The sequence below is a fragment of the Aplosporella prunicola genome (assembly GCF_010093885.1).
Source record: "Aplosporella prunicola CBS 121167 unplaced genomic scaffold K452scaffold_5, whole genome shotgun sequence".
Classification (NCBI taxonomy): domain Eukaryota; kingdom Fungi; phylum Ascomycota; class Dothideomycetes; order Botryosphaeriales; family Aplosporellaceae; genus Aplosporella; species Aplosporella prunicola.
The window spans coordinates 649,576-670,789 of NW_022983533.1; the positions used below are offsets into that span (position 1 = coordinate 649,576).

General features: G+C 56.0%; 10 protein-coding genes across 10 annotated transcripts; 4 read left to right on the forward strand and 6 right to left on the reverse strand.

Annotated features, from left to right (window-relative positions):
* Positions 1-671: 671 nt before the first annotated feature.
* K452DRAFT_316204 (uncharacterized protein) lies at positions 672-2,848 on the reverse strand. Its single transcript, XM_033543940.1, has 3 exons — positions 1,256-2,848; positions 953-1,171; positions 672-899 (listed from the first exon to the last, which is right to left on the reverse strand). Exons 1-3 carry the CDS (start codon positions 2,381-2,383, stop codon positions 723-725), a joined length of 1,524 nt encoding a protein of 507 aa, XP_033400793.1. The 5' UTR covers positions 2,384-2,848; the 3' UTR covers positions 672-722.
* A 288-nt stretch (positions 2,849-3,136) lies between these two features.
* Positions 3,137-5,558, forward strand: K452DRAFT_265693 (uncharacterized protein). Its single transcript, XM_033538757.1, has 2 exons — positions 3,137-4,990; positions 5,101-5,558. The coding sequence occupies exons 1-2, from the start codon at positions 3,198-3,200 to the stop codon at positions 5,198-5,200; spliced, it is 1,893 nt and encodes a 630-aa protein (XP_033400794.1). The 5' UTR covers positions 3,137-3,197; the 3' UTR covers positions 5,201-5,558.
* Positions 5,559-6,105: 547 nt separating this feature from the next.
* K452DRAFT_356411 (uncharacterized protein) lies at positions 6,106-7,533 on the forward strand. Its single transcript, XM_033546045.1, has 2 exons — positions 6,106-6,309; positions 6,363-7,533. Exons 1-2 carry the CDS (start codon positions 6,163-6,165, stop codon positions 7,455-7,457), a joined length of 1,242 nt encoding a protein of 413 aa, XP_033400795.1. The 5' UTR covers positions 6,106-6,162; the 3' UTR covers positions 7,458-7,533.
* A 207-nt stretch (positions 7,534-7,740) lies between these two features.
* Positions 7,741-8,557, reverse strand: K452DRAFT_316207 (uncharacterized protein; the record flags this gene model as incomplete). Its single annotated transcript, XM_033543941.1, has 2 exons — positions 7,741-8,303; positions 8,370-8,557. The coding sequence occupies 2 exons, from the start codon at positions 8,555-8,557 to the stop codon at positions 7,793-7,795; spliced, it is 699 nt and encodes a 232-aa protein (XP_033400796.1). The 3' UTR covers positions 7,741-7,792.
* A 125-nt stretch (positions 8,558-8,682) lies between these two features.
* Positions 8,683-10,869, forward strand: K452DRAFT_244716 (uncharacterized protein). The gene is made up of 5 exons (XM_033537956.1): positions 8,683-8,818; positions 8,931-9,014; positions 9,073-9,145; positions 9,205-9,304; positions 9,387-10,869. Exons 1-5 carry the CDS (start codon positions 8,762-8,764, stop codon positions 10,405-10,407), a joined length of 1,335 nt encoding a protein of 444 aa, XP_033400797.1. The 5' UTR covers positions 8,683-8,761; the 3' UTR covers positions 10,408-10,869.
* Positions 10,494-10,907, forward strand: K452DRAFT_134398 (uncharacterized protein). Its single transcript, XM_033535323.1, has one exon. The coding sequence runs from the start codon at positions 10,580-10,582 to the stop codon at positions 10,862-10,864; it is 285 nt and encodes a 94-aa protein (XP_033400798.1). The 5' UTR covers positions 10,494-10,579; the 3' UTR covers positions 10,865-10,907.
* Positions 10,908-11,087: 180 nt separating this feature from the next.
* On the reverse strand, positions 11,088-14,965 carry K452DRAFT_316209 (uncharacterized protein). Its single transcript, XM_033543942.1, has 3 exons — positions 14,864-14,965; positions 13,747-14,734; positions 11,088-13,687 (listed from the first exon to the last, which is right to left on the reverse strand). The coding sequence occupies exons 2-3, from the start codon at positions 14,684-14,686 to the stop codon at positions 11,319-11,321; spliced, it is 3,309 nt and encodes a 1,102-aa protein (XP_033400799.1). The 5' UTR covers positions 14,687-14,734; positions 14,864-14,965; the 3' UTR covers positions 11,088-11,318.
* Positions 14,966-15,823: 858 nt separating this feature from the next.
* On the reverse strand, positions 15,824-16,630 carry K452DRAFT_221917 (uncharacterized protein; the record flags this gene model as incomplete). The annotated part of the gene is made up of 4 exons (XM_033536535.1): positions 15,824-16,124; positions 16,189-16,281; positions 16,522-16,537; positions 16,594-16,630. The coding sequence occupies 4 exons, from the start codon at positions 16,628-16,630 to the stop codon at positions 15,824-15,826; spliced, it is 447 nt and encodes a 148-aa protein (XP_033400800.1).
* Positions 16,631-17,028: 398 nt separating this feature from the next.
* K452DRAFT_265708 (uncharacterized protein) lies at positions 17,029-18,212 on the reverse strand. Its single transcript, XM_033538758.1, has 6 exons — positions 18,143-18,212; positions 18,057-18,074; positions 17,904-17,968; positions 17,761-17,832; positions 17,599-17,700; positions 17,029-17,543 (listed from the first exon to the last, which is right to left on the reverse strand). The coding sequence occupies exons 1-6, from the start codon at positions 18,147-18,149 to the stop codon at positions 17,430-17,432; spliced, it is 378 nt and encodes a 125-aa protein (XP_033400801.1). The 5' UTR covers positions 18,150-18,212; the 3' UTR covers positions 17,029-17,429.
* Positions 18,213-18,834: 622 nt separating this feature from the next.
* Positions 18,835-20,136, reverse strand: K452DRAFT_349404 (uncharacterized protein). Its single transcript, XM_033545593.1, has 3 exons — positions 19,973-20,136; positions 19,493-19,920; positions 18,835-19,427 (listed from the first exon to the last, which is right to left on the reverse strand). Exons 1-3 carry the CDS (start codon positions 20,044-20,046, stop codon positions 18,907-18,909), a joined length of 1,023 nt encoding a protein of 340 aa, XP_033400802.1. The 5' UTR covers positions 20,047-20,136; the 3' UTR covers positions 18,835-18,906.
* Positions 20,137-21,214: the final 1,078 nt, after the last annotated feature.

Below are 21,214 nucleotides of genomic sequence, written 5' to 3' on the forward strand. Positions count from 1 at the left end.
CTTTGCTTTGATTTGGTGTGGTCGCGAGTGTTGTGCGTGCTTGTTCTGTTGCGCTGTTGTGCTGAAAGAGCAGAGGCTTATGATGTCGCTCCGAGATTGCATATTTGGTACAGGATGTACTGGATGGTAGAGACATACAGATTTACAGATATATATACTATGTAACGTCCATCATGAAGCGAGATGGCGATACGTGTACGGAGTAGAAGAAGAGACCTAGCTTAAGATATGTAGAGTCTGTGTGTTCTCTAAGATTTTTCCACTCATACCTGGGACTCGGGCTGGGAGCTAGTTAAGGGGTACTCTATAGGGACTGTTTATATCGTCCTTTATCTCGCTAGACGGCGGATCTCGATTCGCGGTAACGGACGTTAGAAGTCACCTAAGCCTATATAATCCGTATCCTATTGCCAGGACGAAGAATCCAGTGTATCGAGCTTTCTTGGAATGAATATTGGTATATAATTATCATTAATGACTTATCGTCTACCTTTAAGCTTGAGCTTTGTAGGCGAGATGAATTCGAGACTCCTGCTGACGATAGCCTTTTGATCCATTATTGGCTTACAAGGAGCTTAACACCATACCAGTTTAAACCCTACCATGGTTCTCGAACAAACACCCGCGCCGCTCATTATCCTACAATAGACAAAGGTTCTCCATCGCCAAGGCCCACACTATACCATGCTGCTCTGATCTATCCATGCAACACAAGTATTCGGTCAGTTGCTGGACTTCCTCGCAATACCCTTCAGCTTCTCCATGAACGACATCTTCCGGCCAGCTGCCAGCGACGTCTGCGACTCGATCGTATGGGCTCTACGGCGCGGCGTCACTGGCAAGGGCGGCGGAACGATGAACGGCATCTTGTTGATCTTGGCGAACTCGAACTGGAACTCCTGCTTAGTGTCAGTTTTTTGTTCACCTCGCAGTAAAGGATGAGCTGTCTTACCCGCAGTCTGTTCCGTGCTTCGTCAGTCAGGCAGCACGACTGCAGCTCTTCGAACACTCTTCTGATCCTTCCCTCGTCGTCAGCTTGGAGGAGGTTCGAAATACGTTGCGTGGAGCCCGCGATGATGCGCAGGTCTACGTCGAACTCCTCTATGCGGATGCGATCCGAGATGCTCTGGAACCGACCGGCCCACCATGCGTAGGGCTGCGCTTCAGTTACCTGTAGTGTGCACAAGTCATTGTTAAGAACTCGAATTTTTATGGAATATGCGGGAAGGCCCGAGATGAGAGGTTGCAGACAAACCTGGCGGGTCATCGTGTTGGATGGCCCCAAGGGCGTATCGCGCTCAGCCAAGGGACTCAGTTCAGAGGGTTTGCGGAGGTGCCTGATCGAGTTGTTTATCTTCCGTACTGTCGTGAAGGTGCTTGGTGGTCCTACAGTACTAGGTGTTTTTGGAGTTGGAGCTCTTAAAGGCTGCATGAGTTGGTGCTGAGGAATTTCGTGTGAAGACGGCAGTCGCGGGATATGTGCCATCGTGTGGCTCTTTACCATGCCACTCTTTACCACGGTGATAGGTGTTAGTGGCGTTACCATCTCTGCTTGTAGCGCTTCATGCGTGGTCATCTTAGGACTTCCCCAGACTTCGACGTCGCCCATAAGCGTGTTGCGTCTAGGTTGCGCGCGCCGCGGTGTCTGCAACTCTTCGCTCTGTTTCTCACCAACCCAGTCTTCGGTAAAAGATGGAAGCCCTGGTGGCTTTGTATTCTCTTTTGGTGCTTGCCTGAGTGTCTTCGAATTCAGGTCATCTTTGTGAACGGCTTTGCGCGGAATCATGAAGTGGGCCGAAGGTCTGTTCTGCTTCATCGGGCTTAGAAGGTTGGGTTGGGTGTAAGAACGCGCAGCTCTCGGCCCCTTTGCCAGACCTGCGAACATCTTGCTCGCTGCTATGTGCTTGGAGTCTCTTGCTGAGACAGGAGTAGGCAGTCTGCTACGTGGAACGCTCGTTGTGGACTGCAAAGCCGAGGACTCATTGTGCAAAGAGGCTTGCGATGTGGTGGAAAACTTCCTAGGCGATGAGCTTGCAGTCCGACCTTGGCTTTTTACTGGCAAAGGAATGTTGCTGAAAGTCTGACTGCGGCCGAAGGCGGTGCGCCGGTCGGCCTCTGCCGGCTCGTACGGTGTCTGTGGCCTGCTAGCCATGTCGTTGGAGGTTTGTTGACGTAGCGGCTCGGTCATCTCTGAAAGAGAGTTCATGGACGAGTTGAGGACATGCTGACGGCGGTCACGACGCGAAAATGGATTGAGCGGGCTAGTGAAAGAGGCAAACGAACTGAAGCGTCGGAGTTTGCTTGGTTGCCTGTTAACATTCTGCTGGCCCTCCCATTTGGCACGGACAATTTCGAACTTGTACGCTTCGGGGTGAGTAAACATGATGCAGGATGGTGACCGAGTAAACAGACAGTTGGACAAGCTGTGTCAATGCAATGATAATACTGGCATCCACGAATGAGGAAGGGACATCTGATTCCCCTCTTTCCACTTTCCACCCCCAAGCTCTTTCCATCATCCCTCTCGCCCCTCGTGAACTCACCCAAGCTAAGTAAGCATCAACCTTTCCTACCTACCTACGTGCCTGCTCCCATGATGTCCATCACAAACTGAAAAGAAGCGACGGTTCCCTTCGCACAAGCTGGAAGCCGCAAGAGCACCAACTTCACCCTGATCTTCGCTGCACTCCACTTGCCTTACAGTTTTCTTTGCATCCCTCCATTCACTAACACTTCGGCCGTCGAACAGGCACAGACAAGTGTTAGGTAGTCTTTGATTCGAATTTGCTGGTTGCAACGAGACTCAGAAGCCAGGAGGTTGCAAACGGTCGTGACATCCAAGTAGACGATATATTGAAGCCCCGCAGTCGTAGCGCTATCGGTCCAGCCCATGGCCTGACGGGGTGCCTGCCAGAGTGTTCATGAAATCCGACTTCGGCTTCGGCGCGACGACGACTTCGCCTGATGTCTCCAGACGACGTGATCAGGCACGTTTCAGCATGGGCTGATGTTGAAAGAAGGTTGATCGATGACAATCGCATTGAATTTGTTTGGTCGAGAGGGGTACGGAGGGCCACAGGGATGTGGCGCGCCTTGGCCTCGGTCCAGCTTGTCATGACTGAACCGTGGTAGATCTACACTGATAATAGCCCGCCACCCCAAATGCTCCTGCTGGGTGCCGTTCGATTGCTCTCATTATGGCGTCTAGGATAATATCACCGGCGGCCATGCGCCGTTCGCTCGTTCCCTCGTCAACCGCCCTCCGATTCGCAACCAGATCTGCCGCTGCTTGCACTGTCCGAAGAAATGTCCTCTCCGCCTACCGGCCCGCCCTGCGCGTTGCAGGCCAGCGACGAGCCATCTCGAGCACCGCGCGCACCAGGCTCGCAGCCGTCGACGACTCCTTCGACCCTACCGAGGTCGAGCGCGAAAGCGACCAGGTCGATGTCTGTATAGTGGGTGGCGGGCCGGCAGGTCTCAGCGCTGCCATTCGGCTGAAGCAATTAGCCAACGACGCGGGCAACGAAGACTTCCGCGTCCTGTTGCTGGAGAAGGCTGGCGAGATGGGGGACCACATCGTCTCAGGCAACGTGCTGGAGCCGTCTGCGATCAACGATCTGATACCAGACTGGATCTCGGAAGACAACCCCAACCGCTTTGCAAACGCCACCCCCGCCGGAAGGGAGTCGATGCGGTTCCTCCTCAAGAACACATCTGTCTGGTTGCCGGTGCCGCCACAAATGCACAACAAGGGCAACTACATTGTGAGCCTGAATCAGTTCGTCAAGTGGTTAGCCGAGCGTGCAGAGGAACTTGGCGTGGAGATATACCCCGGATTCTCGGCGTCTGAGGTCCTATACCACCCGGATGGATCTGTCAAGGGTGTGGCGACAAATGACATGGGTGTCGGGCGTGACTATAAGCCCAAGGACACATTTGAGCGCGGCATGGAGTTCCATGCCAAGTGCACTCTCATGGCCGAGGGGTGCCACGGCAGTTTGACGAAGCAGATTATCAGGAAGTTTGATTTGCGGCGCGACTCGCAACACCAAACCTACGGGCTAGGCGTTAAAGAGATTTGGGAAATCGACCCGGCGAAGTTCGAGTCTGGTTTCATCGCACACTCCCTGGGATGGCCTTTGTCCAAGGACACCTATGGTGGCGGTTGGATGTACCACTTCGGCGACAACCTGGTCAGCATCGGCTTGGTGGTTGGTCTGGACTACCCTAACCCTTGGACATCGCCCTTTGGCGAGTTCCAGAGGATGAAGCACCATCCGTTCTATAAGAAGTACCTTGAAGGCGGCAAGTGCATTTCATACGGTGCCCGCACGTTGAATGAAGGCGGATTCCAGTCGATACCCAAGTGCGCTTTCCCTGGCGGAGCCCTGATCGGCGACACAGCCGGCTTCCTCAACCTGCCTAAGATCAAGGGCACGCATTCGGCTATGCGGTCAGGCATGCTTGCGGCAGAAGCAGCTTTCGACGCCCTCAAGACTAACACCGACAATGAAAGCAGCATCTTCCTCTACGACTACGAGGACAAACTGCGCAAGTCGAGCATTTGGCGCGAGCTCAAGGAAGTGCGGAACATGCGGCCATCATTCCACACGCCGCTGGGCCTGTACGGCGGCGTGATGTACTCCGGTTTGGCAGCCTTCTTGCTGAAGGGCAAGGAGCCGTGGACTTTCAAGCACGGTGCACCAGACCACGCGGCGACGCGCGAGGCCGCCTCATGCCCGAAGATCGAGTACCCCAAGCCGGACGGCAAGATCAGTTTTGACATCCTGACGAGCGTAAGCCGCTCGGGCACCAACCACGAGGAGGACCAGCCCGTGCACTTGCAGGTCAGGGACTGGGACTTGCACGCCAAGAAGCACTGGCCGCGCTTCCAGGGCGTCGAGAACCGCTTCTGCCCTGCGGGCGTGTATGAGTATGTTGAGGACGAGTCGAAGGACCTGGGCGTGCGCTTCCAGATTAATGCACAGAAGTAAGTAATGCTCCAGGCCTCCTTTCCATTTCTTTTTCGATATCCCCCACCCGCTCTCTCGTTCGCTATTGTGTGCATGATCTATGAACATGGCTAACGTTCTGCTACAGCTGCGTTCACTGCAAGACGTGCGACATCAAGGTCCCGGGTCAGGACATTAACTGGGTATGCCCCACGGGTGGTGACGGACCCAAGTACTACATGACTTAAGTCTGTTGGGTCCATCTTTCTTCCTTTCTGCCCGTGTCTTCGTCTCCCGGGTATCTTGATAGACGCGTTGTATGTACATAACGAAATCGATACGTGTACTCTAGTGTCCTTTGAATGCTTTTTACTGAGTGGATTTTGCTTCTATTTGCTCTCCTCTCTAGGATGTGTGTCGGGTGGCGTGGTTTGAGCGGAACCCGTGTACTATGCTCTGGTTTGCTGCTGCGTTCGTCATATTCTTGGTGGTAGTGATTAGGTGCGCTGGCTAGGTAGTAAAAAGCTATGGCTACTGGACTTTGCAGTTACTTGTTTATCTCTGTATATACATACGTGGATAAAAACACGCCATATGTTCAAGCCGGTTTAGGTACCAAAGCAAGCAGGAGAAGAAAAACAAGCACTGTAGGTGGTTTGTCAGGAGCCCTCCGCGTTGATAATTGCCTTCTTAGACAGCCACCTTGACTTCTTCGTCCATGTTTTGTCCGAGACAAGGCCTTGCATCACCTGATTCTGCCCTCCGACTTCGAGGCCAGTGGGTTGGTGCTCTTCAAGGGCGCTTCCGATGCGTCTGTCGGCGGGCCGGATAGGCCTCCACGACGTCGGCAGAGGCCCGTTGCCATCCGAGCAGCTTCAGCAAAATTTCGAGAGAGACACGGTACAAAAAGCGCAACGAGGAGCTCGCCAACGTCGGTAACGGCCTCTGCCATGCCGGCAAGCACGCCAATGGACCGAGGGACGCGGGAGAGGACGCAGCGCTGACGTTGTTCCAGCCGATGCTCCGCGCGCGCACTGCCGAACCCTTCTCCGCAACAGCTCCCGACAGCTTTCCCCGGCCCAAACACGCTGCATGTAACTAGCCATGAGCCCCTCCGTGCCTGTGGCAATCCTCCCCAGCGCCTCTCTTTTCCCTCCCTAAGCGTATAATTTGTTCAATCCCTCCCCTCTTTTCAATTCGGCAATCCATCATGTCTGGCTTCATCCAGAAGGGCGCCAAGAACATTCTCCAGAAGAACCCCAATGACGTCGTCTTTCTGTCTGTACTGAGGACGCCGGTCACGAGGGCGAAGAAGGGTGGTCTCAAGGATGCATACGACCATGAGATGCTCGCGGCTGTACGTACCATTACCACGGTCTTGCTCTCATGCATCGACTAATTGCCGCGCAGGTCCTCAAAGCCACTTTGGACAAGAACCCCAACCTCGACCCCGCGAAGATCCAGGATGTGCACATTGGCACTGTCCTCGCCGAGCTCGGTGGCTCCAAGGCCGGACGCATGGCTATGAACCACGTCGGCTACCCGAGCACCACCTCTTTCCAAACTGTCAACCGGGCGTGCAGTTCCTCTCTGTCTGCCATCACCGGGATCGCGCAAAGCATAGCCGTGGGAGCCATTGACGTTGGTGTCGGCGGAGGCATGGAGAGCATGACGCGCAACTACGGCTCGCGCGCGATCCCAACGGTCCTCTGGCCTGAGCTGAAAGAGTCTCCGGTCAAGGACGCGCGGGACTGCATTATGAGCATGGGAATCACGTCGGAGAACGTAGCGGAGCGGTACAACGTCAGCCGAGCGGATCAAGACGAATTCGCTATGCGGTCGCACTACAAAGCCGCAAAGGCACAGCAGGAGGGCCTGTTCGACAAGGAGATCATCCCCGTGACGACGCGGTTCCGGCCAGACCCCGAGGTGCCCGAGAACGAGGAGACGATTACCGTCACCAAGGACGACGGCATCCGGCCCACGACCACCGTCGAGAAGCTCGGCACCATGAAGCCCGCTTTCAAGCCCGACGGCCGCAGCACCGCCGGCAACAGCTCTCAAGTGTCAGACGGCGCGTCGGCCGCGCTGATGATGCGCCGCAGCACCGCGCAGGCGCTGGGCCTGTCCGGCTCCATCATCGGCAAATGGGCCGGTACGCAGGTTGTTGGCTGCAAGCCCGACGAGATGGGCATTGGCCCCGCTCTTGCCATCCCCAAGCTGCTCGACTACACCGGCCTGTCCAAGGAAGAGATTGGCATCTGGGAGATCAACGAGGCGTTTGCTTCCCAGTCGATCCACTGTATCCGCGAGCTGGGACTTGATATGGACAAGGTTAACCCGAAGGGCGGTGCTATTGCGCTGGGTCACCCGCTCGGCGCCACTGGTGGCAGGCAGTTGGCGACGCTGATGCCTGAGCTGGAGCGCCAGGGCAAGGAGCTCGGTGTTGTGTCGCTTTGTGTGGGTACTGGTATGGGCATGGCCAGTTTGTTTGTTAGGGAATAAGAGAGCGAGGCCTGCATGATTGCTTTTTGAGCGCTCTGTATATAACGTAGCAATGGAAGATTCACGAAGTCTCAGGAGTCAATGGAGTATTAATCCAGGTGTATTTGATGTGAAAATGCGACTGAAGGCAGTTGACTTGCCTATTTGGGTTGGCGATGGACTGCTATATTACTATTTGGGGCAAGTGATCGTCCTGACCAGCTGTTGCACGCCGTACGTTGGCCCTCCGTGTTTGATCATTCGCGAGAAAAAGGTACAAGAGCAAATCATCAAGATAGATTTTGGGTTCACTAGAGTACTCGGTGGGTATCGACTCCCTGGCCATCATCCACTCACTACTCCTGCCCAGCCGCCTCGCCCTTGTTCTTGTTGCGCTTCTTCTTTTTCTTCTTCGACCGCTCCTCCAGCAACTCGTCCAGAAAACTATTAGCCTTCTTCTTCGGCCGCTCAGGCACCGACGACGTCGCAGGAGCAGGCGCCTGCTTCAGCGCCGCCTTTGGCCGCTCTTCCCGCTCGTCCGAGTCACTGGCATCCTCCTCTCGCGGCCTCCTTGCATTGGCGATCGGGTCTGTCGTGGCAGCCTGGGTCTTCTGCCTCTTCGACTTGAACGCAGCAGCGCGACCTTCCTCTTCGTCGTCGTCGCTGTCGGCCTGCCGGCGCGCCGCAGGCTTCGGCGCAGGTTTCTTCACCGGCGCATGTAGCGGGCCACTCTGCTGCGCGGACTTGGGGCCCGGTTTGGCATTCTTGCCCAGTAGCTGCTGGCGCAGGCGCTCGTTTGAGGATAGCTGATTGCGCCGGAAGCTGCCTTCAAGGACATCTTTGGGCGGCTCAGCTCCGACGCCCAGGCTGGAGGGAGGAAAGTTAGCATGCGGCGCAAAGAAGGGACGGGCGAGTGGGCGGACGCGAGCATACACTTCTGCGGAGGGGGTGAAGAGAGCCTTGTCTTCTTTCTGCACGTCGTCGTCGGATTTCGCGCTGGCGGCTTCTTCAGTCGTGCGCGGCGGCAGCCATGATGCGATGAGGGCCTGACTGCGGGCCAGGGCAACGCTGGCGCGATTGAAGGCGATTTCGTCAGGGCGCGCAGCAGCAGCAGGCGGCATTGTAAGATAGTTAGGTAGTATGGAATAGCTAGCAGTAAATCATTGTAGTAAATGTCCGCCGCCGACGCCAACCGCTTCGCGCTCGAGCCAAGAAAACGCAAAACCCGCTTGCACCCGCACCTCCATCAACACCTCCGAGCTTGCTCAAGGCCATCAATCTCACTTTTCCGCCCATCCTCGCCCTCCCTCCATCTCGACCTCATCATGTACAAGTTGGCGCGCGCGAGTCGGCCCATGGCCGGTGCCTTCAAGGCCGCTACCGTACGTTGTGCCCGCTACCGAGCTCGCGGCAGCTGTTCCTTCCCTCCGCCCTGCAGCTTGATGCCGCAACTTCTTCGTCGACCGCAACAACCCATGCTAACCCCTGTCGCAGGGCACTCCTCTGAAGAGGTCCGCCATCCAGCAGACCCGCAACCTCTCCATCCACGAGTACCGCTCTGCGGCTCTGCTGGAATCCGTACGCGGCCCTTTTCCGACCCGTCACCGCTCCCCACCGCTAACATATCCGCGCCCAGTACGGCATTGGCGTCCCCAAGGGCAACGTTGCCCAGTCGGCGAAGGAGGCCGAGGATGTTGCGAAGAGCATTAGTATGTCTGCCTCGTGCTTCCCTTTTTGTCCCACTTGGGCGTGCTAACAGCTGTGCCAGAGGGTGACGACATGGTCATCAAGGCCCAGGTCCTTGCCGGCGGCAGAGGAAAGGGTACCTTTGACAACGGCTTCAAGGGCGGTGTCCGCGTTATCTACTCGTAAGGCCCCACTCCCGCTCCCGCAGAACCTTGTTGGACATGTGTGTTTGTGGGTGTGAATGCTGATATCCCGTTCCCCCAGCCCCACCGAGGCCCGCATCCTTGCCGACCAGATGATCGGCCACAAGCTCATCACCAAGCAGACGGGCGCCGCCGGCCGTCTGTGCAACGCCGTCTACATTGTCGAGCGCAAATTTGCGCGCCGCGAGTTCTACCTCGCCGTCCTGATGGACCGCGCGTCGCAGGGCCCCGTCATCGTCGCCTCGTCCCAGGGCGGCATGGACATTGAGGCCGTTGCTAAGGAGCACCCCGAGGCCATCATCACCACCAAGGTCGACATCCACAAGGGCGTGACGGACGAGGTGGCCCGCAACATTGCGACCCAGCTTGGCTTCTCTGAGCAGTGCATCGAGGACGCCAAGGACACTATCCAGAAGCTGTACAAGGTCTTCATGGAGCGTGACGCCACGCAGATCGAGATCAACCCCCTCTCCGAGACGACTGATCACCAGGTGCTGGCCATGGACGCCAAGCTCAACTTCGACGACAACGCCGACTTCCGCCAGAAGGAGGTCTTCCAGTGGCGCGACGTGACGCAGGAGGACCCCGATGAGGTCAAGGCCGGCGAGTCCGGGCTCAACTTCATCAAGCTGGACGGCGACATTGGCTGCCTGGTTAACGGCGCGGGTCTCGCCATGGCCACCATGGACATTATCAAGCTGAACGGCGGCCAGCCGGCCAACTTCCTGGACGTTGGTGGCGGAGCCACGCCCGAGGCCATCCGCCAGGCCTTTGAGCTCATCACCTCGGACCCCAAGGTCACGGCCATCTTCGTCAATATCTTCGGTGGCATTGTGCGCTGCGACGCCATCGCCAAGGGCCTGATCTCGGTGGTTGAGTCGATGAACCTGCGCATCCCCATCATTGCCCGGTTACAGGGCACCAACATGGAGGCGGCGCACAAGCTCATCAACGAGTCGGGCCTCAAGATCTTCAGCATCGACGACCTGCAGAGCGCGGCCGAGAAGTCGGTCCAGTTCTCCAAGGTTGTGAAGATGGCGCGCGAGATTGACGTCGGCGTCGAGTTCACCCTCGGTATCTAAGCCCCCCTTTTGCGCAGTCTTGTGTCTGTCTCTCTGTCTGTCTGCTCCCGTGCTTGTCTAGTCTTGCTTGCCTGCCTGCCTTGCTTGCTTGCCTTGCTTGCCAGACACGCCGGGGGTGCGGCTGATTTGTTGTGTGTGTGTCGTATAGATTCCTATTGAGAGAGGAGGGGTGATGGTGGTCTTTCTTTGGACGGATGGATGGATGGGAAATGGAGGGGAAAGGGGAAAGGCGGGAAATAAAGGTCTAGGGGAAATGAATGGCTGCGTGTGTGTATGCTGTATGTATGTATGTGGTGTGGTGTGTATGTGGAAGGCGTCGGCCTTTTGTTGGCCTTTTGTTGCTGTTGTTGTGCGTTTTCAAAATCAAAGTCAAGCCACTTCACTTCGCTTGGGGGCCGTTGAGGCTGTCCCTTTTTTCGTTTTCCCGGTGGTGATGGTGATGGTGGTGTATATGTAAATGCGCGCTGTTGGGATAAGTGTATGTGCTACTGCTGCTGCTATGGTGATGCCGTTGTTGTGTATGCGTGTATGTATGTTATGTGCCTCTATGCATGGGGATGGATGGATGGGTGTGTATGTACATATGGATGGAGTTGCTGGCACAGTAAACTCATCCTCACACTCACCCTCAACTGCAAAGGAACACAACAGCAGAAAAACGGCGGCGAACCAGACAACCAGAAAAAGACAGACGGCAAGCCATCATCTAGTTATGCTGCCCGAGCTAATCGACCAATCCATCAATCAATCAAGAAGGTAATCAAGCAAGCAAGCAATGAATGCCCTAAAAACCCCCGCTCCCTAATCATGCATCGCAACGCAACGCAACGCAACGCATTGCATCCATCAATGCTCATCATAAAACCCACTACCCACTACTCACTACGCACTAACACCTCACACCTCACACCTCACATGCCACCGCCCGTCTTCTCAATGCTGCCCCTCTCGTCCGGCTCGCCGACCACCTCCTCCCCGTCGCCCTTGACGACGACGCTGCCTTCCTCGGGCGCCCGCCCGCCTAGATACGCCGTCAGCTTCTCCGTGTTGGCGGCGCCGTCGCCCTCCGTCGAGCACTGGATCACCATGTCCTGTTGCCCGGTCTGCACCGCCTCGTCCGTCATCTCAGCCGTAGTGGGAGCTTCCTTTGCCTCCTCCGCAGCGGCTGCCGTGGAAGTGGAAGCCGGCTTCTCGGCCTCGGCCTCAACCGGCGCGTCCACTTGCGGGCTCTGATCCCTCTTCTTCTCCTCCGCCGGCGCTTCTTCCGTCACGGGCTTCGCAACAGCCGCGGGAGTCTCTTCCGCCGGTGCGGCGGCCGCGCTCTCGGGCTGTGCTTCCTCAGTAGCGCCCGTCGTCGCCGCCTCGCCCTTAATCACCATATCCGGGTGAGGGTTCAGCTCCTTCTCGGCCGAAGGGCTGTCTTCAGGCGCAGGCTTCGGGTCCGCAGGAACCTGTGTGGCGATGCTGGCCTCGGCCTCCTTAGGCACGGCAGCAGCGCCAGCGGCACCGTCTGCGCTCGGGATGTCGAGGTCGCCCTCATCCGAGATCTGCCAGATAGTCCAAGGTGTCGCGATATCCAGCTTAGGCGCGGCGGCTGCGGATTTCGCTGCTGGCTCGGCAGTTGCAGCAGCGGTAGCTGCGGCAGGCTTCCTACGAGCCGGGCCGCGGGCACGACCCTTGCGCGCATCGGCCAGAGGAGCCTTGGGCTCTTCGGGCGCAGCCTCTTCCTTCTCAGGCTCCTTGGGAGGTTTGGGAGGGCCCTGCGGGCCGAGCTGCAGACGGCTGTTGAGGTCGCTCAGGAAGCCAGCCTTGAGAGCTGCAATCTTGCTGCCACCGGGGCGGCCGGGAACAGGGGGCTTGGGCTTGGCGGCTGGTGCTGGCGCATTTTCGCTTCCAGTGCTTCCGACAGAAGACGTCTTGGACAGCGGAACATTTTCAGAAGAGTCCTTCTTCGCTGGACGAACCGGAATCTGTGGCTTCGGGCGCCCTGGAAGAACAGGTGGCTTGCGGTCATTGGCGGGGGACGCGGGCTTGGACTCATCCTGAGCCGCACGTGCCGGCCGGGATGGGACCTGCGGTCTAGCAGGAACATGCGGTGCTCCAGGTGCAGGAGCCTTTTGCTCTTCGGTCTTCTTCTCTTCAACCGCAGGAGCCTTCTTCTCTTCAGCTGCAGGAGCAGGTGCCTTCTGCTCTTCGGGGCTGAAAATCTGGTCCTCCGGTTCCTGTGGAGCGCTGACTTCAGTGACCAGCTGCAAGGTATCAGGCGTGTCTTCCCAAACATCCTGGCTAGGGAATCTTTGTTGCATGCCCGGCCTTCCCGGAAGCTCCGCCGCGACATCACGGTTGAGGTGAGACTTGGCAAAACGCTTGGTGTGATCCGAAAGGAAACTCTCCTGGTCGCTCGGGGTGATCGACTTGCGTGCCTCTTCGTCTTCAGGCTTCTCAAAAGTCATAGAACCCTGCATCGAGGAGGTATGGGCTGAGTCGGGCTCATCTGGCAGCTGAGGTGTCTCAACCTCCGTCTGCAACTGCAAACTGCTAGGCGTATCCTCCCAGACATCTTGACTGGGGAAGTGATGGCGAGCAAGATCCGGGCGCTTGAGCTTTTCAGCCATATTGATCGGCTTTTCGGTAGGCTTCTTCTCGTCATCCTCGGGAAATAAAGGCTCGTATTCCTTGACGTCATCGAGAGGGGTGCCGGAGCGATCCTCCTCACCATAGCTCTTCCAATGGGGCAGCCCAACACCACTCGGAGGGCGGCTCGTGGGACGGCTACCACGGCTGCTGCTCCTGCGGTGACCGTTGGTCTCGGCCTCATCGGCATCTCTACGCTCCCGCTCCAACTCTGGCGGTACAGCTGGCTGCATGAATTCTGCGCCCGGAGTCTTGTGTCTCTCCAGCTCGTCAGAAGCCAAAATTGGCGCGCCATCACCTTCCTCTGTGAAAAATCCTCCATGCTCGTGGGTGTTGCCACCCTCGGGTCCAAGGTCAGCGGCCTCGGGGCCACCGCCGTGAATGTGGCTCCTCGCGTTTGCCGGAGGATCAATGTGAATGACTTCCTCGCTCTCGCCCTCAATGGCGGTGCCCGATGGCCTCTGAGCTTCTTCGGCGGGGAAGCTTGCCTTACGCAGGGGCGACTCATAATAAGTCTGAGAGACGGGCCGAGACTTGGGGCCTTCCTTGTGGCCCGTCGCCGGCGATGCCATGCGGGAAGCGTACTCTTCTGAAGCCAGGTAACCAATCTCTTCGGCAGGGGTGCCGACGGCTGCAGGAGACGTCCCTAAGTTTGAATTAGCTGTGCAAGCGACGGACTCGAGCCGAGCTCCAGTCGTAGCTTACCCATTCCAACACCGCTGTTGGCACTGTCTTGAACAAGCCTGTTCAACTGGTCGCTGCTGAGAGCCCATTCCTTTCTATTCTCCGAGATGGCCGGGCCATACTCTCCCTGTGCCTCTCTGGCAGCATCCTCGGGGTGCTTCGCGTACCAGTCCTTCTCGAAGACGTCTTGGGGGACGACTCCGTGACCATGACGACCATAGCTACCAGGCGGCGCGTAGAAGTTCTCTCTGCCACTCTTGGATCTGGTATGGTGCCTTTCCGCTGACTGGCCACCGTTGTTGAAGAAGCCGATGCCGGTCGAGGGCGCGTTGCTGTACTGTGACGGCGTGGGAGCTTGCACGTCACCCGCGTTGGGATACATGGGCACCTGCAGACCTATTGAGGGAATGCCATGCTCGGAATCATCATGTATAGACTGAGGGCGCGACATGCGCGCCGCTGCCGAAGGGCTCCTGGAGTGAGACAGCTTCCTGTCTGTGTCCGACGATGCTGTCTTTCCAAAACCAGCGGCCGCAGCCTGGCTGGAATCGGTGCGGGTGACCCCTTGTATCCTCGACTTCGCAGTTGACTGAGGGACTTGAGCGCGAGGAGCGTGCAGTTGCAGCCCCTCGGCATCTCTAGTCTCCCTGGGGGAGCTCTCGTCACCGGGGGTAGCTATGCTGTCGTACTCACTCCCCTCTTGTCCGATCGAAGGTAGCGAGACCGAGGGAGGGCGCTGAGGCAGGTCAGAGGCCGAGAGCCTCTTGTTGTTGTTGGAGCCATTGATAAAGGTGGGGTCGTTCAGCGGGGAACGAGCAAAGGTGTCCCGGTGGGGAGAGACGGAGCGCTCGATGCTGCGCGACGGGCGAGGAGGGACCTTTGGGGCATCGGCGGGTTCTGAGATGGTCGGGTTCTGAGTAGAGCGAGAAGGACGCGTTGGTATCGACGGAGGGGTAGCCATTGCGTGAGACTAAGTATGAGCCTGTGATAGAAGAAGAGAGCTAAAGTACTGGGGAGGAAGGTGTCAGCTCCAGCAGGATCATGGAAGGTCAAAGACGGCGGGGAGCATAGGCGTTGGGACGTGCTAGCAGATGGCTGCTCGAGCGCAGGAGCAGTAGCTCGGCGGCGGACAACTCACCGGTTGTGACAGAATAGCCCAATGGCGCGTCAGAAGTGGAAATGTCAAAATGTAAGTATTGCGGGGAGCTTTGAAAGAAGAGCAGGACCAGGGCACTTGGCGCCTTTAAGTAAAAGTAGAAGACAGTCGCAAGGTAGTGACGACTGGGGCACCGAAAGCAACGTGGATTACAGCATTCGTCATTGGTTCATCGTGCCTGCGGCATTTTGGCTTCCAGAGCAGACAGGCACCAGAGCAATTCATTCGCTCTCACGCCCTTTTGCGGAGCCGAGAAGCCGTCTTTGAGCTGCGGTGGCTTGCGTGCTTTTTACTTCTTGTCCCTTGTCTTCCCCCATCACCATCGCTTCCCCATCTTCCGCACCCTGCCCGCTGCATCTCCCGTCATGGTCATGCCAAGTCTCTGCACAGTCACCCGCCACCCCCGCGACCCAGTCCGCGTCTTAGCCAGCTGCCATCCAGTCGAGCTAGCGCTGCGAACTACATAATGTGTACACCTCCGCTTGGCCACCGCAGCATCAATGGATCCTTCCAGAGCTTACACAGTAGTACGAGAACACGCAGCGTGGCGTAGTTCCGTAGGCTGCCTGCGCGCATTTCACGACCTGGCCTCGACTGACACACGTGCTCCCGTCCAGCAAATGCAAACAAACAAACAACCAAGTCAACATTACACCCCAGATATCATGCCTTATGAGCCGTGAATCGCTTTCACCCTGGTCGCTCACCCAGCTGTGTCCGGAAACGCCTATTCATACAGCACCGAGTATCAACAAGCACCAAGCCAGCTTTGCTTTGCTCTACTCCCAATTCAATATAAAGAGCTGTTGGACAGCTCCATAAAAAAAAAAAAAAAAATGAAACCCGCAATCAAATAAAGCGCCAACTGCACTTGAAACCGCACTTGCATTCACTCCACCCCATCCTAGACCCTATGACGCCATGGGTCTTGTAATTATAGACCTAGACGATCATCTGCGCAATACCCTGTCCACCCAGCATCTTGCTGCTCTGGAAATCTTGGTGCTTGAGCTCTGCGATCAAGTAGAACAGGCCAGCGAACAGCAGGAAAATGGCCGGCACAATCAAGCTGCTAGGTCCAACCGCAATGCTGATCCACTGAACGATGCTCATGATGAGGTACATGATGATGCGGGGCCAGTTCTCCTGGAGGCGGCGGAAGAAGGAGCGGAAGCCCTCAGACCAGATGGGCAGCTTCAAAAGGAAAGCGACTTCGACAAAGAAGATGATAGGCGAACAGATCCTGTCAACAGTCAGTGATCAATGCTCGGAGGAATTATGACAGTTAGGTTGCGTCATGCACTTACAGGCAAATCACACTGAAAATGAGATGCTTCCAGCCCTCAAAGAGGTTGGCGATACCCATGGCGAAGCAAAGGATGACGCAAAGTATGCCGGTCCTAAAGCGCATGGTCAGATATTTTGCCCTAGAATCTAATAATATTGTGCACTCGAGCCGTTCTGCGCAGGTGTGCCTGCTCTCCTTGGAGCTTCGCGCACTCGAGCGAACTGCCAGCGAAGCGGCGCGGTGGTGCGCTCAAACTCATACGACTTATGTTATTTGAGCGCAGTCGCGCGGGACACACCTGCGCAAGCGACTGGCGATACGAGGTGTTGTGCGCGAAAAGGGCTGTACTGACCATTGTCCGTAAATGCCTGGGTCGACGTGTCAGCAATCCCTCGCTCAACTAGGGCGGCGCTCCAAGACTCACTGAAGTTCCTGGACTTTAGCTCTTCTCTGAAAGTCATCGTGGCGGATCAGGTGCGCTTTCGGCTGTGTGTGGTTTGGGGGGGCAAAGAGGCGAGGTGAGTTTCGCAGGTGAACAGGCAGACGATGATCTTCAGCTCGGGAGCTCCGTGCAATGTGGATCGCTCAGGCGCAGAGAAGACGGTTGCGGAGAGGACGAGAGTATGTTTGCGGGCGCGTGTGCGCGGTCGAGTCGACGGCTAGGGGGTCTGGCGCAGTGGATGTTTGTAGGACAATTGCGAGAGTTCCTGAGAAGATGATGTTGTGGCCTGGTCGAGGATGCGAATCAATGGTGTTTCGGGCGAGACCCTGCCGCAACTCAGCCACGGCAGGCGCGTCCCGGTCACCCACCCGACAGGGATCTTTAATCGTCTCACCTCCGCCGCCGTGCGCATCCGGCCTCGTACCATCCCCGTGTTCGATAATGTCGCTTTATTGTACAATACAACCGCATGCGCCTCGGCGCGCGCGAGCTCGAGGAGCAGACGCCGTCATAAGGGTCCAGCTTTCCACCTGCTCCACAGCACCAACATTTGGGCAAGATCAGCATCGAGCCCCAGCCAGATGCCCCCAACCCGGCCCCTTTGTCGAAGATCACTTAGTCTCGCATGCCTGTTTCAGTTTCTCGCGTATTGCACTTGGGATATCAAAGACTGCTTCATAGCTCCGCGCCTGACTATAATCACCGCCGGATGCTCGCATTCAAAAATGTACCGCATTGTTCCGTCAACGGTCCAAAGCGCACCTAACTACCTGCGCTTGCCAACTGCTCCTCTAAGAGTGCCCCTCCGATGCATTAATCTACGCAGCGTAGACAAGACGGAAGATGTCGTTGAAGACGAAGTAGCTACCAGCGCCATCGGGGCGGAGCTGGAAGGTTTGAGTGTAGCTCATGGGGCGCTGCTCCTCGTCGACCTGTAAAACCTGTTATTTCTCCGCACATACTAAACGCAACTACAAGGGTGCATACCAGCAGAGCACCGGTGACCTGGACGAGGATAGAGCCGTCCTCACTAGCGGGCTGCGCGTCAAGGGTCGCAACCTGGTGCTGGACCTTCTGGAAGGGAAGGTTCTGCAATCATCGTCAGCTCCAACCATATCCCAACAAGCGCAACAGATTATGATTGCTTACGCCCAGACGCTCCATAATGCCGGTGGCGCCCTGGGTGGCGTTGGACTCGAAGGTCAACATGGATTGGTCGCGCTAGAAACGGGGCGCATCAGTATGATATCCTCTCTTGTTGGTACGGTTTCTAGGCCGATCTTTGGACATACGTAGAGCGCGAAAAGACCCTGCCTGTTCTCATCGAAGGTCTTGTAGTAAAACTGGACGAACTGAGCTGTTCAAATATCAGCAATCCGTCCGCTCGACTCTGTTCGGGACGTCGCAGAAAGCTATGACGCTTGCGGCTGTCGGTGGATACGTACTCGCGACGTTCTGGAAGTCTAGCAGGATCAGGTCAGTAAACAGTCAAGCCTCGCCTCGGGCACCCCGCTATTCGCGCGAGACTCACCGGCCATGGCGTCTGATTGAGTCGGATTTGACTGGGTATATAGTGGCGCGGGGGTAGCGAGAGCGGATGACGGAGGTAGTGAAGTGTGTGTGAGAGTGGTGGTTGCTGCCCGAATCTGCTGTTGTCGTGGGGGTTACTGCTTGGTGGGGCACCGGGCGGCGGGCGTGAGAACGCCAAGTCCCCGGTGCCGGAGAAACCAATCACCGATTAGGTTTTCTTCTCCGACGCCGAGCTTCGAAGACTTTCCGCTCTTCACAAGTTTGCGTCTGGCGCGCACAAAGGACTGATGTTTGTCCAAGGGCCTGTGAAAGACCAACTGCGGGACATGATACGACCGCTTTGCTAACTCAACAGCGCTTGAACAGCTGCAGGACTCCAGGTAAGCCACAAACCCCCAGTCGCATATGCACCTTCACCAATCCCTTCAATGATGATCCTTCTTCAAACGATAACTTTTGAGTCATCCATGATATTTTCAATCAATTCAAGCTCAACAGTCTGACAAGTCAAACAACTTGCTACATGCTTTGTTACTTTTTGGAAGAATCCTTCAGCTAACATTGCCAAAGATTTGCACAGGCTTTTCCACCCTACTGCGGAATCGTTTCTTTGGATAATTGGGGCTTGGTTTATATTCATCCTGCTCCGATGTGTATTCAATTGGGAAGCAACGAAAATCAAACGCTTGGAATAGGTGTCAGAACATGTCATTCATTAATAAAGTCTACTCTAAACTCTCGGTCGTCTTCGTTCTGGTGATCCATCTACGCACCGACAGCCTTGAGCGAGTTCACAGTGTCGACAACACACTTCTCAAAAGGCGTGAACTCGGTGCCCAGAAGCTCCTTCGTCCTGTCGTTGTTAATCTTGTAGACGCCCTCCTTGGGGTACTCGCCGCCCTGGAGCTCTGGGCCAGGAAGCTTGTCCTTGTACTCAGGGAAGTTCTTCCTGATGATCTCAAGCAGCTCCTTGTTGTTGAAGTAGCCAGAAGTAAAGAAGAAGCGCTTGTTATCCGCCTCCGGCTTCTCCATAGCCAAGACGTGTCCCAGCGCCAAATCGCGCACATCAATCCAGATGTAGGTGCCAGTAGGCGGGATTTCGTCCTTGAACTTGCCGAGGACGAAGTTCCCGATGCGCTGGTTCGAGGTGTTGAGCGCGTCGAGTGAGTTCAGGTAGTGCACGATGGGCCCGAAGACGAAGGGCGGGTTTATCGTCGCGACCGTGAAGTTGGGCTTCTCCTTCTCCAGGAACTCCCATGCAGCGCGCTCTGCGAACGTCTTGCTAGCTGTTGAGGCCGAGAGTTAGCCACTTATCTCTGCTTCAAGATAAGTCAAAAGTGGGGTCGCTTACCCCGGTAGCCGTTGGCGGGGTCCTTCAGCGCCTCCTCGTGCGTCAATGGGTTCCAATCCGCCTCGGAGTATGTGTGGTCAGGCCAGGTGCCCTTGAAGGGGTTGACAATGGCGGCAAAGGAGGAGGTGATGACGACCTTCTTCACAGTGGGCGCGCTCTTCTTGATCGACTTGAGGATGCCTGTCGTGCCAATGATCGCAGGGTCAAGCAGCTGCTTCTGCACATCGGTGACGTTGAAGTGGAAGGGGCTGGCGGTGTGGATGACGGCTTCGAATGGTGGGTTCGACTTGACAGCCTCGTCGAATGCATTTTCCTTTGCTATGTCCTCGACGATCGAGAAGTCAAGTTTGTCCTTTCCGTAGCTGGAGTGCGCTTCCTTGATCTTGTCGGCCTTCTGCTGGCTGCGAACGGTGGTCACGACAGAGTGGCTGGAAGCTCGTCAGAAAGCGATGTTTGCCTTGAGATGTTGTGATAGCTTACCCGCGCTTGAGCAATACATCCAGCACATGGGCGGCAATGAAGCCACTTCCTCCAGTGAGCAGAACGCGAGTCATTGTGATCTGAAGTTTTGAGAAGTACTTGGACTAGGGATTGAAGGCTCTATGTCTTTGAAAATCTATGTGAAAAGTCTTGGTGATGGAGAACAAAGATGATGTGCTTGTGGTGTTCGCGCCCTTATAAATGACACCATAAGTCGACCCCACGGCGGGGTTAGCATACCTAAACGCCGCCTATCACATCGAGGGGTGGTTATCGGCGGAGTTTAGAGTAGGTAGCTTTCCTCGCTTTACATGAACGCGTCATTTTGTCACTGTCCCACATTATTAGCAATTATCCGAGGCGGCAGTGATGGAAGGCAATTGAGACGGCTGTTGGTACCCTGTTGCTACGGCGGATCGCTGGTGCCTGGTTGACCACCTGAACATGCAAGGAGCTCGGAGCCCGATCATTAGAAGTTCATCTGTCTCAAAGTAGAAAGGTTAAGTATGAACTAGTACTGGTCTTGTCGGTCGATGGTGTTGAAGATGAGGTCTGTCATCTGTCAGCCACCGCGAATCCGAAACGAGCCTAGCGAGAGGCGTCGGAAAGCTCCCAGAGACGACATCGCTGGCCGGACATTTTCTAGAAACAACATCGACTCCCGTATTGGACATTTTTCAGGTGTCTTAATGTCGAACAATCAACGGCCATGTCCTGCTAAGGAACATATTTGTAAGCCTTTTCCACTCTGTATTTTCAGGACTCATCCTTATATCGGGGTAGATGCATGGTCATCACTGTGCCCTACACGAGCAAAAAATGCGCATTGCATTCTAAGCTCTTAAAACCAGAGTCGCGGTTTATTCTGTGGAACAATGGGTAAATGCTAAGTATCTATTGAAGGAGATGCATGCGTCACAACAGGCAAAACCGTCCAGGCTTATGTACTGTAGAGTGGGTTCTGGATGTCTTTGACACTGCCAGACATGCGATAAGATAGACAGTCATAGTGGCGCTGTAGACATATCTCAGTGATGCGCTATCCGCTTTTCCTGTCATTACTCTCGAGCCACTTCGTCTTCGTCGCTCCTACGGTCGACCGCCATCACTGCGTCTCGCCTTGATCGAATGAACCCAATCACAAGCAATAGATCCAAATATTGGGCTTCGCAATCGTAACAGTTGGTGGCATTGTTGTGTCTATCCAGCAGAGTCTCGCTCAAGCAAAACACATATCATCCA

What these genes read in the sequence shown, in the direction of transcription:
- K452DRAFT_134398 (XM_033535323.1), top strand. Translation starts at nt 10,580, where the DNA reads ATGGTGGTCTTTCTTTGGACGGATGGATGGATGGGAAATGGAGGGGAA.
- K452DRAFT_356411 (XM_033546045.1), top strand. Translation starts at nt 6,163, where the DNA reads ATGTCTGGCTTCATCCAGAAGGGCGCCAAGAACATTCTCCAGAAGAAC. An exon ending in ACCATGAGATGCTCGCGGCT is followed by an intron (nt 6,310 to 6,362) that starts GTACGTACCATT and finishes ATTGCCGCGCAG; the next exon opens with GTCCTCAAAGCCACTTTGGA.
- K452DRAFT_316204 (XM_033543940.1), bottom strand. Translation starts at nt 2,383, where the DNA reads ATGTTTACTCACCCCGAAGCGTACAAGTTCGAAATTGTCCGTGCCAAA. An exon ending in CCAACACGATGACCCGCCAG is followed by an intron (nt 1,172 to 1,255) that starts GTTTGTCTGCAA and finishes TGCACACTACAG; the next exon opens with GTAACTGAAGCGCAGCCCTA. An exon ending in AAGCACGGAACAGACTGCGG is followed by an intron (nt 900 to 952) that starts GTAAGACAGCTC and finishes GACACTAAGCAG; the next exon opens with GAGTTCCAGTTCGAGTTCGC.
- K452DRAFT_349404 (XM_033545593.1), bottom strand. Translation starts at nt 20,046, where the DNA reads ATGACTCGCGTTCTGCTCACTGGAGGAAGTGGCTTCATTGCCGCCCAT. An exon ending in GATGTATTGCTCAAGCGCGG is followed by an intron (nt 19,921 to 19,972) that starts GTAAGCTATCAC and finishes ACGAGCTTCCAG; the next exon opens with CCACTCTGTCGTGACCACCG. An exon ending in CCCCGCCAACGGCTACCGGG is followed by an intron (nt 19,428 to 19,492) that starts GTAAGCGACCCC and finishes CGGCCTCAACAG; the next exon opens with CTAGCAAGACGTTCGCAGAG.
- K452DRAFT_244716 (XM_033537956.1), top strand. Translation starts at nt 8,762, where the DNA reads ATGTACAAGTTGGCGCGCGCGAGTCGGCCCATGGCCGGTGCCTTCAAG. An exon ending in CTGCGGCTCTGCTGGAATCC is followed by an intron (nt 9,015 to 9,072) that starts GTACGCGGCCCT and finishes ATCCGCGCCCAG; the next exon opens with TACGGCATTGGCGTCCCCAA. An exon ending in GGATGTTGCGAAGAGCATTA is followed by an intron (nt 9,146 to 9,204) that starts GTATGTCTGCCT and finishes CAGCTGTGCCAG; the next exon opens with AGGGTGACGACATGGTCATC.
- K452DRAFT_265708 (XM_033538758.1), bottom strand. An exon ending in AGGGTCTTTTCGCGCTCTAC is followed by an intron (nt 17,833 to 17,903) that starts GTATGTCCAAAG and finishes CCCCGTTTCTAG; the next exon opens with CGCGACCAATCCATGTTGAC. An exon ending in GCATTATGGAGCGTCTGGGC is followed by an intron (nt 17,701 to 17,760) that starts GTAAGCAATCAT and finishes CGATGATTGCAG; the next exon opens with AACCTTCCCTTCCAGAAGGT.
- K452DRAFT_316209 (XM_033543942.1), bottom strand. Translation starts at nt 14,686, where the DNA reads ATGGCTACCCCTCCGTCGATACCAACGCGTCCTTCTCGCTCTACTCAG. An exon ending in CAACAGCGGTGTTGGAATGG is followed by an intron (nt 13,688 to 13,746) that starts GTAAGCTACGAC and finishes ATTCAAACTTAG; the next exon opens with GGACGTCTCCTGCAGCCGTC.
- K452DRAFT_265693 (XM_033538757.1), top strand. Translation starts at nt 3,198, where the DNA reads ATGGCGTCTAGGATAATATCACCGGCGGCCATGCGCCGTTCGCTCGTT. An exon ending in TTCCAGATTAATGCACAGAA is followed by an intron (nt 4,991 to 5,100) that starts GTAAGTAATGCT and finishes GTTCTGCTACAG; the next exon opens with CTGCGTTCACTGCAAGACGT.